The sequence below is a fragment of the Athene noctua genome, chromosome 1, assembly GCF_965140245.1.
Source record: "Athene noctua chromosome 1, bAthNoc1.hap1.1, whole genome shotgun sequence".
Lineage (NCBI taxonomy): Eukaryota > Metazoa > Chordata > Aves > Strigiformes > Strigidae > Athene > Athene noctua.
The window spans coordinates 169,011,243-169,026,467 of record NC_134037.1 but is presented as its reverse complement, the minus strand read 5'-3'; the positions used below and the strand labels follow the sequence as shown (position 1 = coordinate 169,026,467).

The 15,225-nt window shown below is 43.9% G+C and overlaps 1 protein-coding gene across 1 annotated transcript in view; it reads left to right on the top strand.

Moving 5' to 3' along the window:
- The window catches only part of LOC141960113 (amine oxidase [flavin-containing] A-like), a 39,155-nt gene extending 31,049 nt beyond the window's left edge, over positions 1-8,106 (top strand). Inside the window, exons 9-15 of the mRNA XM_074904880.1 lie at positions 8-104; positions 1,638-1,691; positions 2,619-2,676; positions 3,099-3,196; positions 4,657-4,768; positions 6,225-6,287; positions 6,758-8,106. Of these exons, the coding sequence (XP_074760981.1) occupies positions 8-104; positions 1,638-1,691; positions 2,619-2,676; positions 3,099-3,196; positions 4,657-4,768; positions 6,225-6,287; positions 6,758-6,913 (638 nt within the window). The 3' untranslated portion in view covers positions 6,914-8,106. The remainder of the gene's footprint in view (positions 1-7; positions 105-1,637; positions 1,692-2,618; positions 2,677-3,098; positions 3,197-4,656; positions 4,769-6,224; positions 6,288-6,757) is intronic.
- Positions 8,107-15,225: the final 7,119 nt, after the last annotated feature.

Sequence of the window (15,225 nt, the reverse complement as noted above, 5' to 3'; positions counted from 1 at the left end):
TCCTTAGGTTACTGCGGTTCCTTCATCATTGAGGATGAAGAGTCTCCAATTGGAATAACCATAGATGACACAAAACCTGATGGATCTTTCCCTGCCATTATGGGGTTAAGAGCTTCTAGTCATACTTAAGAGATGTGTATTTCTTTTTGGATGAAGGAGTGGGAGGAGGAGGAAGAGGGGAAATGGTTAGGTTACATCAATGCTGCCCACTCCCACAGTCTTCATAGATGAAGGAGAGTACTTCTGACAAGCCCCTTGTGCTTCTCTAGTCCATATAAGCTTTTAGATGAAGCTTCTGCTACAAATAGCCTAATAGAAAGGACATGGCTGAGAAGGAGTTGCTGAATTTTCATCATTCAGTTAATTATTTTTTTTCTGTGGAGTAGATTTAGAAATAAATCCCTTTCTTACCTAGCATTGTGAATTGTATTTGGGTTATGTTGGGCATTGTATTTAGTGCCTGGGCCAAAATGAAAATACAGTTGTCCAAGAAATCCTCATTTGACTCTTCTCCCCTTTGAGCTGAGGCAGGACAATGAACATCAGCTGGTGGCTGAGCAAGGCAGCAGCTGTGCAGTGAAGAAATCAGGATTCTGAAGAACCTGCCAAGGAAAAAAGTTGTAGTTTGGACAAACAGATGGAAAAATATGTAACAGCACTGACTGCCTTTTAAAATAGTTTAAGCCAATATGAACAAACAGTCTTTATGACTGTTTCCACTGTAATCTGAGGCAAGACTGCCAAAAAAAGGCCAAGAGAAATGTCAGGCAACTACTCCTTAAGTATCTGGCAAGGAAAACTTGCCACTTCTACTGAACTGTACATTTTTATGGTCATGTTCAAGGCTTAAAAAATTACATGACCTGAGAGCAATAAGCCTCCTCCAAACCCCATATGGCAAGCAGTTTCCTGCTTTCTTCATGTGGATTTATACAACTTTCTAAAAGAGTGCTGAGATCTTCCCCTAGGTATCTCCACTAAGATCAGATGAACTAATCACCAAATCTGTTTCCTTCAAGCTGAATAAATATTAATCCCTGTTCTTACAGGACTGGTCCATGACACTGTGCAGTGCAGTCAAAGCAGCAGGCTCCCATCACTTATTAACACCAAGGGCAGTGGTATGGCCTGCTGTCTGCGAGACTTCAAAATCTCAAGAAAACTCAGGGTCTCAGTCGTTTTGGATAAGACCTAGGGTATAAGAGAGTAGGAAGTGCAGGCTAGTTTGCTGGATACTGTCATCATTCTGCTCACTTTGGGTATAACTTTGCTCTCCTGAGTCAGTGGGGATGGAGAGCTCATTCCTACTGAGCAAAATGAGGCCAGTGCTGGCAGCTTTGAAAACAGACTTGCAATCTGCAACTTTCTCATCTGGTAGCTGTGAGGCAGTCTTCTGCGCCTGCCTCCTGGGAATGCACACTCTCAGCTAACTCCCCAGGATACCCTGCATAGGCCTTCTCACCTGTGTGACCTGTAATTATGAAGTAAGCGATGAGGTATGATGAAAAAATGTCAAGCCCATTACGTACTGGTAAAGTGCTTTGCTCATCTTTTTTTAGTCATTGCAAGCAAGAGATTGTGAATCAGCTGGGGTGCTGACACTGCATGGTATTTATATTCCATATTTTTCTTTTCAGTTTCATCCTTACCAGAAAGGCTGTTAAACTGGCCCATCTCAGTAAGGAAGAGAGGTAAGAGTTCAGAAACTATAAATGTTTCAGAAATTAAAGTCTTCTCTGGGGTGCTTCCCCACAGGAGTATGTATGTAGATATGTGTGTGCATGTGCACGTATACACATGCTCAGTGCAACTACCAGTGCTGGAAATTGGGGCCAAACATGAGCTTTTAGTATAAACAGACCAAGACACTAATGCTAATATTCATCCAGTTATGGATATTTCTGTTTCCAAGTCCTGCCCACTCTTCCATGTTATGACTTATCAGCTCTGTGTCTCCATGTGAACTGAGAAGATTTTTCTGAAGACATTTCCAGAATGCAACCCCACTGAATGATGCTTCACCCCAGCCATATAGGGAGTGATAATATGCGTAGCTTTGGGTGTCCTTCACATTCAGACTGGGTGATAAAATTTTTAAACCTCTGTGTTTACAACAGTATGGTTTCTCCATTAGTCTGTGAAATGAACAAACAGTGCTTTCTAAATGTGATTTTTGGTACACATGCAAGTGAAAGAAGAGTTCTGCTTAGGAATGTGAGTAGTATTCTCCAGCTCATATTTTGTTCTCAGCTATAGTAAATCTGTAGGGATTTCACTGATTTATATTGCTTCTCTTCTGGTTTTACACCAGTGAACATGAGAATGAATTGGCTCTGCATCCTAAAATAACTGTACAAAGATTTATTTTTTCAGAGCTCATTGCCAAAATCAACCTTAATTTCCCATTCCCTGAGTCCATTTTGGATGTCATATTTAGGCATCAGCATTTGAAATATGTATATTAAGATAAAAACTTGAAATCGGACTCAAAGCCAAACCTGACTTTCTTTCCAATGTGTAGCAATAAATGCAATTTTTTAATAAGAAGAGCAATAGCTGAGAGGGTTTTTTTCTACCTTTTTTTTTTTTTTCCTGACTATAATTTTATTTTCATATAGGAAGAAGAAGATCTGTGAGGCATATGCCAAAGCAATGGGGATGGAAGAGGCTTTGCATGTAAGAAATGAATACCTGTTTTCACCTCTGTTGTACAGTAAAGGTGCTCCTTTGTTCTGGAGGATGATTCCTGATCCCTAAAATGTGTACATAAAATTGCATGTTGTGCCATACAATCTGTAGTCCCAAGGGGAGGACAGCAGCATCTAGTACAGGAAGAAAAGACCTGTCAGTCTCACTCTTTACAAGAAAAGACAAGGCAGTGCATTGTTTTATTTGTTCTGTCATTTCCCTATGGGAGACTAGTGCTTCTGTAAAAGTGCAAAGATTTGTTTTGTGCAGATGGATAGCATTAGCCAGATGACACGGCACTCCTTTGACAGGTATCCTTAGCCTGTTTTTTCCCTCTTCAAAGAAATTTGGGGTTTATTTCCAGTTTTTCTGCCACTGTTTCACTCTCTAATGTTTGCTAATACTTACAGCCTGTGCATTATGAAGAAAAGAATTGGACCATGGAGCAATATTCAGGAGGTTGTTACACAGCCTACTTCCCACCAGGCATAATGTATTCTTATGGAAGGTAAACCAGAGAATGCTTTGCTTTCTAATTTACATTTCTTAGCTCATGTACAATGATATACCTTATACAACAAACTTATGGCATATGTAGCATATTGGGGGACTTTCAGCCTTATTTCTGCTCCCCTACTCTCCAGCTAACAAGCTTCTTGTTATTGACTTTAGTAAGTGCAGAGTTTCTCTTGTGACTTTGAAGAAAACAAAGCACAGTCACAAAGGGACCTGCTAGAGCCAGGAAACCTTTCTCCACTAGGTTACTTAGAGTATTTGCCTCTATGCAGTATGTGCAGTAGATATCTTTAATGCTTTCTGAGACCTTGAGGACACACATCTTGGACAGATGAAGAGTCTCCACTGACTCTGTAGGGGGAGCACCAGGTTCTGGTGAAGCCTGTTGAGTCACTTCACAAGGGGAAGACACCTTACATGAAAACTCTTTCTCTCCTTCCACCCAGCAAAGCCTCCCATGCCCTCCCCATGCAGAATGGCTGTATTCCTAAAGGAACGTGGTAGATAATACTGGGTAATACTAGGTATATCACTGAAAAACCCGTGGAACGCACTGTTCAGCACATAATCGGAACAACCAGACAAATCTTGTATCCATAGCCAAAGACCAGACAAACCATGTAGCACATCGCAGCGTGAGCTCCTTAGCATGTCTATCATGGAGTTATGCCCTGCCTCTGCCAGGATGCGAGTGCAAAGAAGTCATCCTATGCACAGCCTCTGCTGTTGTAATTTATTACACTTGGGTAGTGATAGGTGAGGCCTCTGACCTGGGAAGCTGGTGTCACGCAGGCAGGGAAAACCTAATTGCGGGGGTTAGATGGGAGCCCTTAGAGCAAGTACATCTCTCTATGGGAAAGGGAGCTCATTACCTATGGCTGGGTTGACCAGGATGCTAGTGCAGCTTTGCATGGCTGAAGGGCTGGCTTATATGACCCTGCAGGGCAAATGTAACTCCCTGAATGCTGAGGCCGTCAGCTGCCATCCCCTTTTGGCAGGACTTGCAGCCAGCCAAGTCCAGCCTCCAAATAGAAGCTGTTATTAGTGACCTGTCACTGCGAAAACATCATTCGCATCCCACTGTAATGGCAGGATAACAACAAAGCGGCCATGCAGAAGACATAAATCTATCAGCTGCACTGCATTTCTGGAGGCTGTTAAGTTAGGATTGTCCCGTATCCCAGCACTAAAATAAGGCTTATATTATTTTGCACGGAAATTGGGCATACTGATTTATGCCTTAGATTTTCTCTCTCTCAGATATTGAGTTTTGTGTATGGAAACAAGCAGGTGGTCCTGCGGGGACAGCTTATTGCACCATGCTCCCCAGCCCAGGTCTGCAGGAATTCTGGAAAACTGAAGCTGCGTGCTCCATCAAAGTCCATAAATTGCTCTTAGAAGGATCATCACTTACCTGTTACTTGTCATCTGACATCTCCATTTGCTTTGAAGGATCATTCGCCAGCCCATTGACAGAATCTACTTTGCTGGCACAGAAACGGCTACCCAATGGAGTGGATACATGGAGGGGGCTGTACAGGCAGGAGAGAGAGCAGCCAGAGAGGTACATACCATTGGTTTGCTTTCAACTTCTCTATTAAAAGGTTAAAAAGGATTAAGTACAGCTTGGAGGGTCTGATTTTGTGCATCACAGCCTGTAATTGTACAGTGGCTCCTAAAATTGATGGGGAAGAATCCCAGAAAAGGATGTGAACCGAAGCCTTTTTTTTATCTTTAAACTTTACTTAGTTATTGAATAAAGTGAAGCCGAGGATCTTACCCGCATTAGAACATTACACAGTGTGTTGCTGCACTGGAGACTTAAAATGAAGCTCATGCCGTATACCTCATGTCTAGAGGAAAAAGCCCTCCAATCTGATGCTGCCCTTAGATATACTACCACAATTTCTAAAAAATTAATCACTGTATATTTTAAAAGTAATTTAAGTCATTACAAATGCTTGCAGCTATTTCCTGTGCAGTGATCTGGAAATCTGACCACTGTTCTCATTTTTGATCTATCCCTTCTACTTCTCCTTTTAGCAAAGAGTACCATTAGCTCAGCTCTATGAATTCGTAATGGGTGGTTCTGATAATGTCTAAACCTCCTTAGAATGACACGCATTGGGCTGGTTTCCCAGTCACAGTGAAATCCCTTTACAACAGTCTGGAGGGAGGGAAAAAAAACCATGAAAGGGTGTACGCTACAGTATAACTACTGTATGGCAGAACCACGGAGCTCTTATTTAAGGGAAAATCAGCCCTTTGCTTCCATTTGACTGAATGTCATATTTGCCTTATAATCCTCGTTACGTGCTCTGTTTCAAGTCACCTAATTTCTCTTTTCTCCACGCCTGTGAGCACTAGTGACAAAGACAGCTAGCAGTCTCTTCTGGAGGCATTCATTTGACTCCCACAACCTCCATGGTTGTTACAAACAATTTACTCTCAAGAAGAATCCTTGATGAGCTCTGCACTGCCTGAATGTCCAAGAGATAACTTTGTAATTGTATGCTTTGAAAGCCCCAGGGTTGTATCTTTCCTCTTTCTAGTTTGTGATCCAAGCAGCATCACTCCTAACAGGGTCTGCGTCCTGAGTGTGTGGTGGTAACCTCACCTTGCTATTTCTCAGACTGTCATGTGAAAAAAGCCTTTTTACCTATACTCAAAAAAATTTTAAATCAACAGCTGGAGAAGCTGTAGTTTGTGTGGATTTCTGAGTGAAGTCCTACTTTTTACAAATGACTCTGTGAAACAGGGTCCTTAAAACACTGGTTAGGCACACAACTGTTTGATGACCAGCTGTCATATATTTACAGAAACTACCAAAACTGCCTCTTCCTTCTCTCTTTGCTGATATAAACAGAGAAATCACTATACATTTTCTGGTTCAAACACTTTCAGCTAGTCACAGCCTTTTATCAATGTCACCTTGCTCAGACATGCTCTGCTTTTCTAAAACTGAGAGTAGTGTGGGGTTTAATTTTTTCTGATGTGATACAAATTATCTTTTCTTCTAGGTATTGCACAGTATGGGGAAGATCTCAGTGAATGAAATTTGGATGCCAGAGCCAGAGTCAAAGGTGAGCCAGACTTTCTCATCATCACCCAGTCAGGTGTGCACCTCTCAGTCACGCTGCGATCCTTGCTTCAGCGAAGTTTTGGTTACCTCATGTGGTGATGGTATTCATTTTTTTGACTCATTCGAGGAATGACGTTACCCTTGTCTGAAGGGTGGATGGCCAGCACCCAGGGGCAAGGATCCCAGAGCCTGGGGGACTGCAAAATGCAGGAAATCAGCCTAGTTCTGCCCAGTCCCAGGCCATGGTTTTAAGCCAAATGTAATCTCCTTCCAGTCACAAGTAACTCCACCTTCACTCTCCTGTGGACAACAGAAAATGTATGTTTCACAGCCCTGACCCTCCTTTCCCTGCCCCGATCTGGTCCTTGGGAAAAGCCTGTGATCTCCCCAGCATAGTAGGGGATGTTTGTTGCCTCCCAGCTCACGTGGAGAGGGAGACCCTGCAGTGGTACCATCTTGTCTCTCCCACAGGATGTTCCAGCCCGACCGTTCACCACCACCTTCTGGGAGAGGAACCTGCCGTCCGTGCCGGGACTGCTGTGCCTACTTAGCTCTACCGTGTGTTTCACCTCTGTGGCTGCTGCAGGGCTGTTTGCCTATAAAAAGGGACTACTCACTCAAAACTAGTGGGGACCACACGTCCAGTGGAAGCTGCATACTCCCTCTTCTTCCTTTTTACCAGATGAGTGTTACTTTTAGAGAGACGTGGCACGGACAGCTGGAAAGGGCAAAAGTTGTTCTCCTTGTGATTTTTCTTTTTAGTACATGATCAGTGGATCAAATCTACTGCAGTTGCTACCAGCTAAACAGAAATAAATCAGCTGTGGGGGTGTTTTTCAAATTTGCCTTTTTCTTATCCATTTGTTTTGATTGGACATGATAATACCGATGGTATATTCCTAATACAGGGGAAAATGTAGATCACACCTTTCCCAAAGGCAAAGAACCCTTGGAGAATGCATTCATTCCCACTTGCCGCTTTATTTTTTACCACATGAGATAATAAGTGCCCTTATGTATTCACCTCAGTTAGCAGCTCAGAATATCTGAGGTTATTCCCATAACATCTCTGCTGCACAGAAGAGATTAGCATGCCAATCAGACATAGAATTGCCAAATTAATTTTCAAATGCATTTGATTAATTATTAATCATCACAACGTGAAATTTAACCACGATCTGGATGAAAAGAGGTAATTAGCACAAAGCAGCTCGCTAAACGGCAAGAGAGGAAGCACGAGTGGACTTTATTCTGCCCGCTAATGAACAAACATCTGCGCTTATCTGTCGTGCAGGGTGCCTGTGTCGGTGTGGCCCAGCCATGGTGTGGCTCACGGTTATACTGTGGCCCAAGATCATCCGATCCAGCCCAGCCATTTGCTGTTAAAGGGGCGTGAATTGAATTAGCAAAGTTAAAGCCCCTTCGACTTGCAGCAGGTGCTAGCTGTTATTTTCTGAATGGCAGCAGTTCCTGGCTCCCTATCAATTTGCTGCCCCTCGTTGTGTTCGTAATCTGTACCGCCTTCCTCCAATAAGGAGAAATATATTTGGGGCTTGAATTACTGCCTTGTAAATTACAGTAATTGGATGCATCTGCCTGTTCCGCTCTTACTATGTACATGACACACTTAAAATAATCACTTTAGCGTTTAACTGAAGTCTGGAATATATGTTTCACAACGTACCATCATTATGCAGTCTCTTTGCCATTAAATGTGAACATTGTATGTGTCCATGAACTCAATTGTCATTCAACATGGGTGAAATGTGCCTTTCAACAGTCCTGAAACATTGATAAGAGGAGGTCTCCTATAAACTTTTCTTCAGATTCTTTCTTGCGTTGTTTTTTGTGAGTTTGTGGAAGGTGGTGTGTCTCTGCACCTGTGTTAAATCACTAGGCACATCATATGCAGCAGCCACTGAACCCTTGCTCTGCTCAACACGATCCATATGTATACATCAACAGAAATACCTACCTACCCAAGATGACTTTGCTCCTGGCTTCTGCTTCAACCACATTCATATGTCCTCTCAGTTTTTTGTCCAAAAGCCTTGTAGACACAGTAAGTGCAGACCAGTCTCAGCCTAGGTGCTGGTGGGCTCCAAACCAGAAGCCATTTCTAGAGAGAAGGGCTACTTCAGGTGGCCCCTTGTCATCAGAGGTGAGCAGATGGTCACGGTGCCAATATTAAGCACCACACAGAAAAAGTTGTACAGACACTACATGTCTCCTGAGCTACTTTGTTCATTGTTCACAGCCATTCTGTGTGAGGATCAGCCAGCCACTAGCAGTTTCTCTGGGGGAAAAAAAGCCTGAACAGATTATTTATGAGACTATCTACATTTCCAGCTTTAGCTTTCCCATCTACTTTGAACTTACACGTGCACTTCAAATTACCCACAATAGAAAGGAGAGAATAGTCTCAGTAGGAAGAAGCAACACTGGATTTTGAACACCCTAAACTGTAGTATTAAATGCTTGTTCAAAGGATTTTTGACAGGTCTGTTTAGCATCCACCTTAGGAACATGTTAAGGTGGGAAAAGTCACTAACATGAACTGATGTTTGTCTTGAGGGCTCCTTGCTGAATATGTTTTCCTCTGCTGAATATATTTTTTTCCCCAGCTCCAGCCATTACTGAGCAGGGATTCCTGTGCGCTAGGACTAACCGGTGCAGGCAGTCTGGCACAGCCACAGTGCCCACCTGAGGGCCCGGGGAGGGAGCACTGGCTTCCTCCTGACAAGCCTTTTGTGGCATGAAACAGTTCTGCACAGTTACACACTTCTCCAGGGAGATATTTCCACAGCCTGAAAAACACTGTCCATATCTGTTCAAAAATATTCATCCATACAAGTATTTGTGGCAGAGACATTCATTCTTGTGCTGACTTTAAACTTGGCATCTGAATTTCACAGCATTTGTGTACATGTGCAAAAGGAACCCCAAATCCTCTGGAATACATCCATGAGCTGACACCATCCACCTTCGCTTTTCACCTTATCCACGCACATTTCTATTGCAATTTGTTTGGGATTTGAAGTGCAAGTTCAATTCAGCTGAACTAGTCTCAAACTGTTAAAAAGGGTGAGATACAATGTTCCCCACTTCACAGGGAAAAAGCACGTCTCACTGCTGTGGGAGTGGTAAGTGGCAAATGGAATTAAATGAAAGAGGTTGATTAAAATTGGCATTTCTGAAACTCCTTGCAGCTCCCAGGCACCACGCTGCTGCAGGGGAAGGGCAACGTTTGTCAGAGACCGGTTTTCTATCCTGCTTTAATGCCCTTTCTGACAATCAGAACAATTTCCCTGTTTAAACATTAAACATTTAGCTTAAATATTAAACAGCCAGGCATCTCTCTTAAACCAATTTTGAAACAGAAAAGGACTGAGTTTATCACCACTGACAACTCTTCAAGTGAGCTGCTGCTGTTATTAAAACTGTGAGGCTGAAGCACTGAGGAAACGCCTCTTTCTGCTGGGGACTGAGCGGAGACCTCACCCGGGGCCATGGAGTGGGAAAGCCTTTGATGACCTTCCCTCACCAGGGGTGCTTGGTGCCCCAGTTTTTGGAGGAAGAACCTGCATTCCCTTGGCTGAGGTGGGAGATGCTCTGTCCTCTCAAAGTAAGAGGTGACAGGAGACACCAAGGCCCATGCCAAGTCCATCAGCACCAGGGTGCGAACGGAATGGCATTGACACGCCTGGGAAATGGAAAAGCCTCAGATGAAAAGGCTGCTGTTTGATGCTTGGAAATAAAGCAGAGACTAGAGCAAGCACTGGCAGAAGGAGCAACAGAGGGGGAAGAGAGAAGAAAAAAAAAAAGACTAATCCTCCATACTAGCAGTGAAATAAGAAGCATCACAGAGCAGGTAGATCAGGCGGTCTGAAATAAGCAAGTGAAGATGATGTGTGTGAGAGAACCTGCCTGTTTTTTAATTAAATTGCTGGTTTCGCTTACAGATACCACAGCAGCTGTGCCCAAGCCCCTAACAGCATGTCTCATAATTAGCCTTTCAACACCTTTGAAAGACACAGAAATCAGCACCGGGGATGGAAAAACACTCTTGTGAAATTCTCATGCTTCCCATCTCCTTTGTGCCCCGCTCCTCTCAGCTGCAGCTCCTGCCTGTGCAGGGTGACATGGCTGCCTCTTCCCTGGCTGCCACTAACTAGCCTCATGGGGACAGGGACCTTGAAACAGGACCTGGATGTGTGGGAGGAGAGCCACTGACTGGCTTTTTTGCACCATCAGCTCCGCAAGGCTTTCCTTCCCTCATCACCTGCCCATCACAAAACCTCCAAAATGCCCAGTGCAGGAACTGACAACCCAAACCCCTCTGGTTGGAAACTCACCATGTGAGAGGTCTGGGAAGGGGCCACCATCATGAGAACAAAGCACTGGGTTGCAGGGGCTGCATGCTTTTGGCACAGTGGATGTGAGCCTCCCCCAGGTCAGGCAACATCACTCCAGCCATGCTCCTTGCATGGGGCAAGGGGGAAGTCTGATGGTGCTAAAGGTACATTCAGCCTTAAAAATCCACTCTGGGCAAGCAAGAAGTTGCAGCCTGTGCTTGGTCTCTTCAATTGCCTTTCACCAGCAATACTTTTCTGTCCACATTTGGTCCATCCCCTGTTTTCACACGATGTCTTTTCCCAGGATCAAACTTACTTCCAACCACCAGTACAAATTAGCATTCTGTATCTGAATAAAAATACCACCCATGGAGATGTGACAACATTGTGCAGTCAGATGGGCCGTAAGGTGCAGGTTTCCTACCAGTCAGTTCCCATGTCCCCTTGACCAGCTGCCTGACAGCAAGGGCTTTCCCCAGCCAGAAACCACGCCGGGAACAAGCTGGGGACTGGTCTTACATTCTCTGCACAGAGCTCACCTCCCAGTTCCTGACAGCAGCATGAAGAAATAGAAAAATGGACAAATCCATGGAGTCCTCTTCTATGGAATCATGATTTTAGTCACTTCTCTTCCTTTTGGGTTGTTTATCTTCCATGGAGTGGTTGGAAATAATTTTGCTTTGCAAATGTTCCCTGCAACAGTTGGTTTCCACACACAGAAAGAAAGCAAATTTCATCTTGGTGAAAATCCAGAAGGGGAAATTAAATGTGCTCTTTGTTAACGAACTGTAACTTTTTCTTCTCCCACTCAGCTCCTGCACTTGGCAATCAATGTTTCAGGCTGCAGTTGCAATTCCTGTTTTGCTCTTTATTTGCAGCACTTGACTTCCCAGTTTCTATTCCCCGTTTCTTGCTCTCTTCGTTTTGGTTTGTTGTTTTTTTTTTTCCTCATCTTATGAAGCAGATACAGAATAACTTTGGACACACAGAAGGAGCAGAGAAAAAAGTTTCCCAGGCGAGAGCACGTTACTTATGAGAGGAAAGGGAAGCTTTAGCAGAGCGGTGCTGGCAGCTTGCTGGGTGCCAGCGGAGGTCAGCAGTGGCTCCAGGCTGCCCGTCTCATCTTTCAGAGGTCCCAGGAGATGTAATGTGCTCCGGCCTTTAACCTTGAATCCTTCGCCACCTCTATCTTCCCACTGTTACTCTTTCTCTGTGAAATGTAACTGTGAGCTCTGCTGACACTCACAGTACAAGAAGATAGCTTCCACTCAAGATGGGGTTGAAAATGAAGCAAAGGACATAATTACTGCTTGTGTTTGCCTTTGGACTTTCACGGCCAGACCATTCTCTTGAAAACTCCTTGGATTATAGCCTGAGCACCATCATTTTTATCAAAACGTTGGTTAAATCCAGGATGTCTGGCCGAATTACAAAAGGCAGAGCCTAGCATTTGTCGTGGAGGGGGCACTACTGTTAGTAGACACCAGCTGCAGACAGCGGTGCTTGAAGCACGGCCAGCTGCCTGCCTGCTGCACAGCAGCACGGCACAGTGGGGCTCAAGGCTGAAATAAAGGCTGCCATCTTCTGGCTATATAATAGCAGTATTTTATCACCTCACAAACAAAAATGTGGCAGAAGCTTAACATTTTGATTTGCAGAAAGGTCTCAGTGGGTATTTCTGCACTGGTGCTTACTATTCCTGTTGAGTACCCAAAATACCGAACTCTGGAATGGAAACACACCAAAGGAGAGGGTTGCAAGCCCCCAGCTTCAAGCCCCAGCTCTCGCCCATCTCCAAGCTCCACTATGGCACACTGAAGGAAGCAGAGAAAGGTGGGGTCCATCCCCGCAGCCTCTGCTTCCCGGCACGAGCCAGTCCCTGGCAGAAATCAGGGCAATGAAATGGCTGCTGCACCACTCTGCCAGAACTGCAAGACGTCCTCTAAGGGCAGCTGAAGTCTTTGCTGATGCTTGGCATCTGAAGGAGCTGGAAGAAAAGTGTAAGCATAGATCCTAAATGCACCTGAACACTCCCCTCCACTGAGAAGAGGGTTTCTTTGGGGCAGTTGTGCTCACCTCCACAGAGGTAGAGGTGTTGGCTCAAATATGCAACCTCTGAAAAAGCACTCTAGCCAAACTCCAGCTCATAAAGAAATTATTGGGAAATAACATAGTTTTTAATAAAGTTTAATATTCTTATTCTATTTTGGGCTGAATTGGCAAGCAGAGGCTGTAGTAACATCTCCCCTTGATTTTGATTAAGCGCAAGAATGCATTTCAATTGTTTAAGATAATGACTACACAGCCCAATGGGACATCTCGCTGCCTCAGACCTGGAATAGAAGTTTCCACATCTGAAATTATAATGTAATTTCTGCTAAATGCAACACTGCTGTGCAAAGTGTTTTCTTACAACTTGGAGCATATGCAAATTTGGAGTGAACAGCCCGAGAGCTGACAAGGATGCCTCAGTGCATTATTAATATGCTTCCTTTCCTCCCCTCCTTCCCATCCAAGCATCAGAGCATATTTGAGTGCAGTGTTGAATCCCATTAGACAGCGGTGCAGGAGCAAACCAAGCCATTTGACAAAACCAATCAGCCAAAGGCTGGTGTTTCTTCTGTGTACTACTTCCTCAAGCACTTCTCCAACAAGTCTCTGCTGCTGCAGGGAAATGGTATTCGATGAGACCCCCTCAGTTACTACTGGAGTCCAATGACATTATGCCCTTCTGCAGGTGAGGCTGGTCTGTATTTGCCCAGACTCTGTCTGCTGTAGGTCAGATGAATGCATTGCTTAGATTTGGAAAAGGCTTTTTACCCCCTCAAAGTTGCGGGGATGGTGGGGAGGGAGTCTACAGAGCCTGCAGATGACAAAGTAAATGGAGCTGGATGGATGTTTATTTATTTTGTTATGGCTGTTCAGCTAAGGAGGGATTTTAAGAATTGCTAACAGAAAATTCCCTGTGTGCATGGCAAAAACCAACCCTGACTGAAAGCTAATAACCCTTTACTTCTAAATTAGAAAAGGTATCTCTCACATTCTGTCAAAACACAGAGTGAGACTGTCTTTGACCTACAATGGATGTAAAAACTCAGAACAACTTAATTTGCCTCTTTCAGCCAGGCCAGGAAGAATGGAAAATTGGGATAAGCCAGCATGGAACTGGGTAAAGACTCCGTGGACAAGACCCTTAGTGTGTGTTTCATAGCTTATCACAGCTATTTAAAATTCACTTTTCAGCTTTTTCTAGCCTAGCTTCAGAACAGCTTGCACTGACTGTACAAGTCATGCAAACTGAAATCAACTTACAAACCCTCTTACTCAGGTGCATTTTTTTTGCAGCTTAACTTAGCACTCAGTTGCTAACTGAAGGCTTCTCTAGCAAACAGTGCTAATATTCTGACTAGAATATCATGCCTTGTCTTTTTCCGGTGACCAACAAAATCATTGTATAGGCTGCCTGAATAAAGGACAGCTATGTATTGACATGTTAGATGTGCAGCTACCCATTAACATCGCAATTTATTAACTTGCATAATGTTAGATTCACAAGGCCCGTATTATCCCTGTTCGCATTTCCCAAAGCTAAATACCCCAAGGAAGAATTTAAGTACCTAATTGCCATCAACAGTTGGTGGGAGGTAGAAGCTGCCTGGTTCGGTATCCAAAGAGTATCTGTGCCACCTGTGCAGGTTGGCTTAGGACACATGGCCTCTGGAAGAGCTGCTGCCTTCCGGCACAGCAGCTGGAGGCTGGACAAGGTGCCCTCAGATGTCTGGAATGCACAAGGCAACTGTGTTTTGGCTCCCGGGGGGTAAATATCAATATCATGTGCTCTTTGAAAATATCTAACCTTGCCATTAATGTCTTTGCAGAACAAGTGAAACACATGCATTAGATACAAGTTAATCTCATGAATCTGAAACACACAACTGAGATACTGAAGTTAGAAACCCCATCGATTTAGGTATCTACCTACATGGAGAGGAGAGAGGGATGTGTCTGTAAGACTCCTCCAGTCCTTCATGGGCTGAACTGCCAGGCGAGGAGCCCCTCTCTCCCCATTCACCACACAGAGGAGGGAGTACCAGACAGACAAGAACTGTGTCTCAACAACCCTGTTGACAGAAGCACCTCAGACGAGGTGGCAAAAACCTGGGCCTTAATGTATTGGTATAAATTAAACAGAAAGCTTCCCCTTGTTTCCAGTAAATACCAAACTGTATCTTTGTTCTGTACAATTTGAGGCTAGTTTTGCCTTTCATTCTTGGATGCTTTTTTTCTGAGACAATTCTACAGGCCCAAGGGGAATCCTCAGTTCTCATACTAGAAGTGAGTTTTGTATGATTTAGTCAAATAATTTGCAAATGCGTCCTATCCTCTCCTAAACAATGAGCGGGATTTCTAATTGGTTTCTCAGGAAATCATATTCATCTTCTATAGATGTTACACAAAATGCATTTCTCCTGTATTAATCTGTCCAATTTAATTTTCTGTACACTGCACTGCTAGAGATAATGCTGACACAGTTTCTTTGACATGCACACTGAAAGCTCTGTAAATAAAGAAATAAAGTAAAAC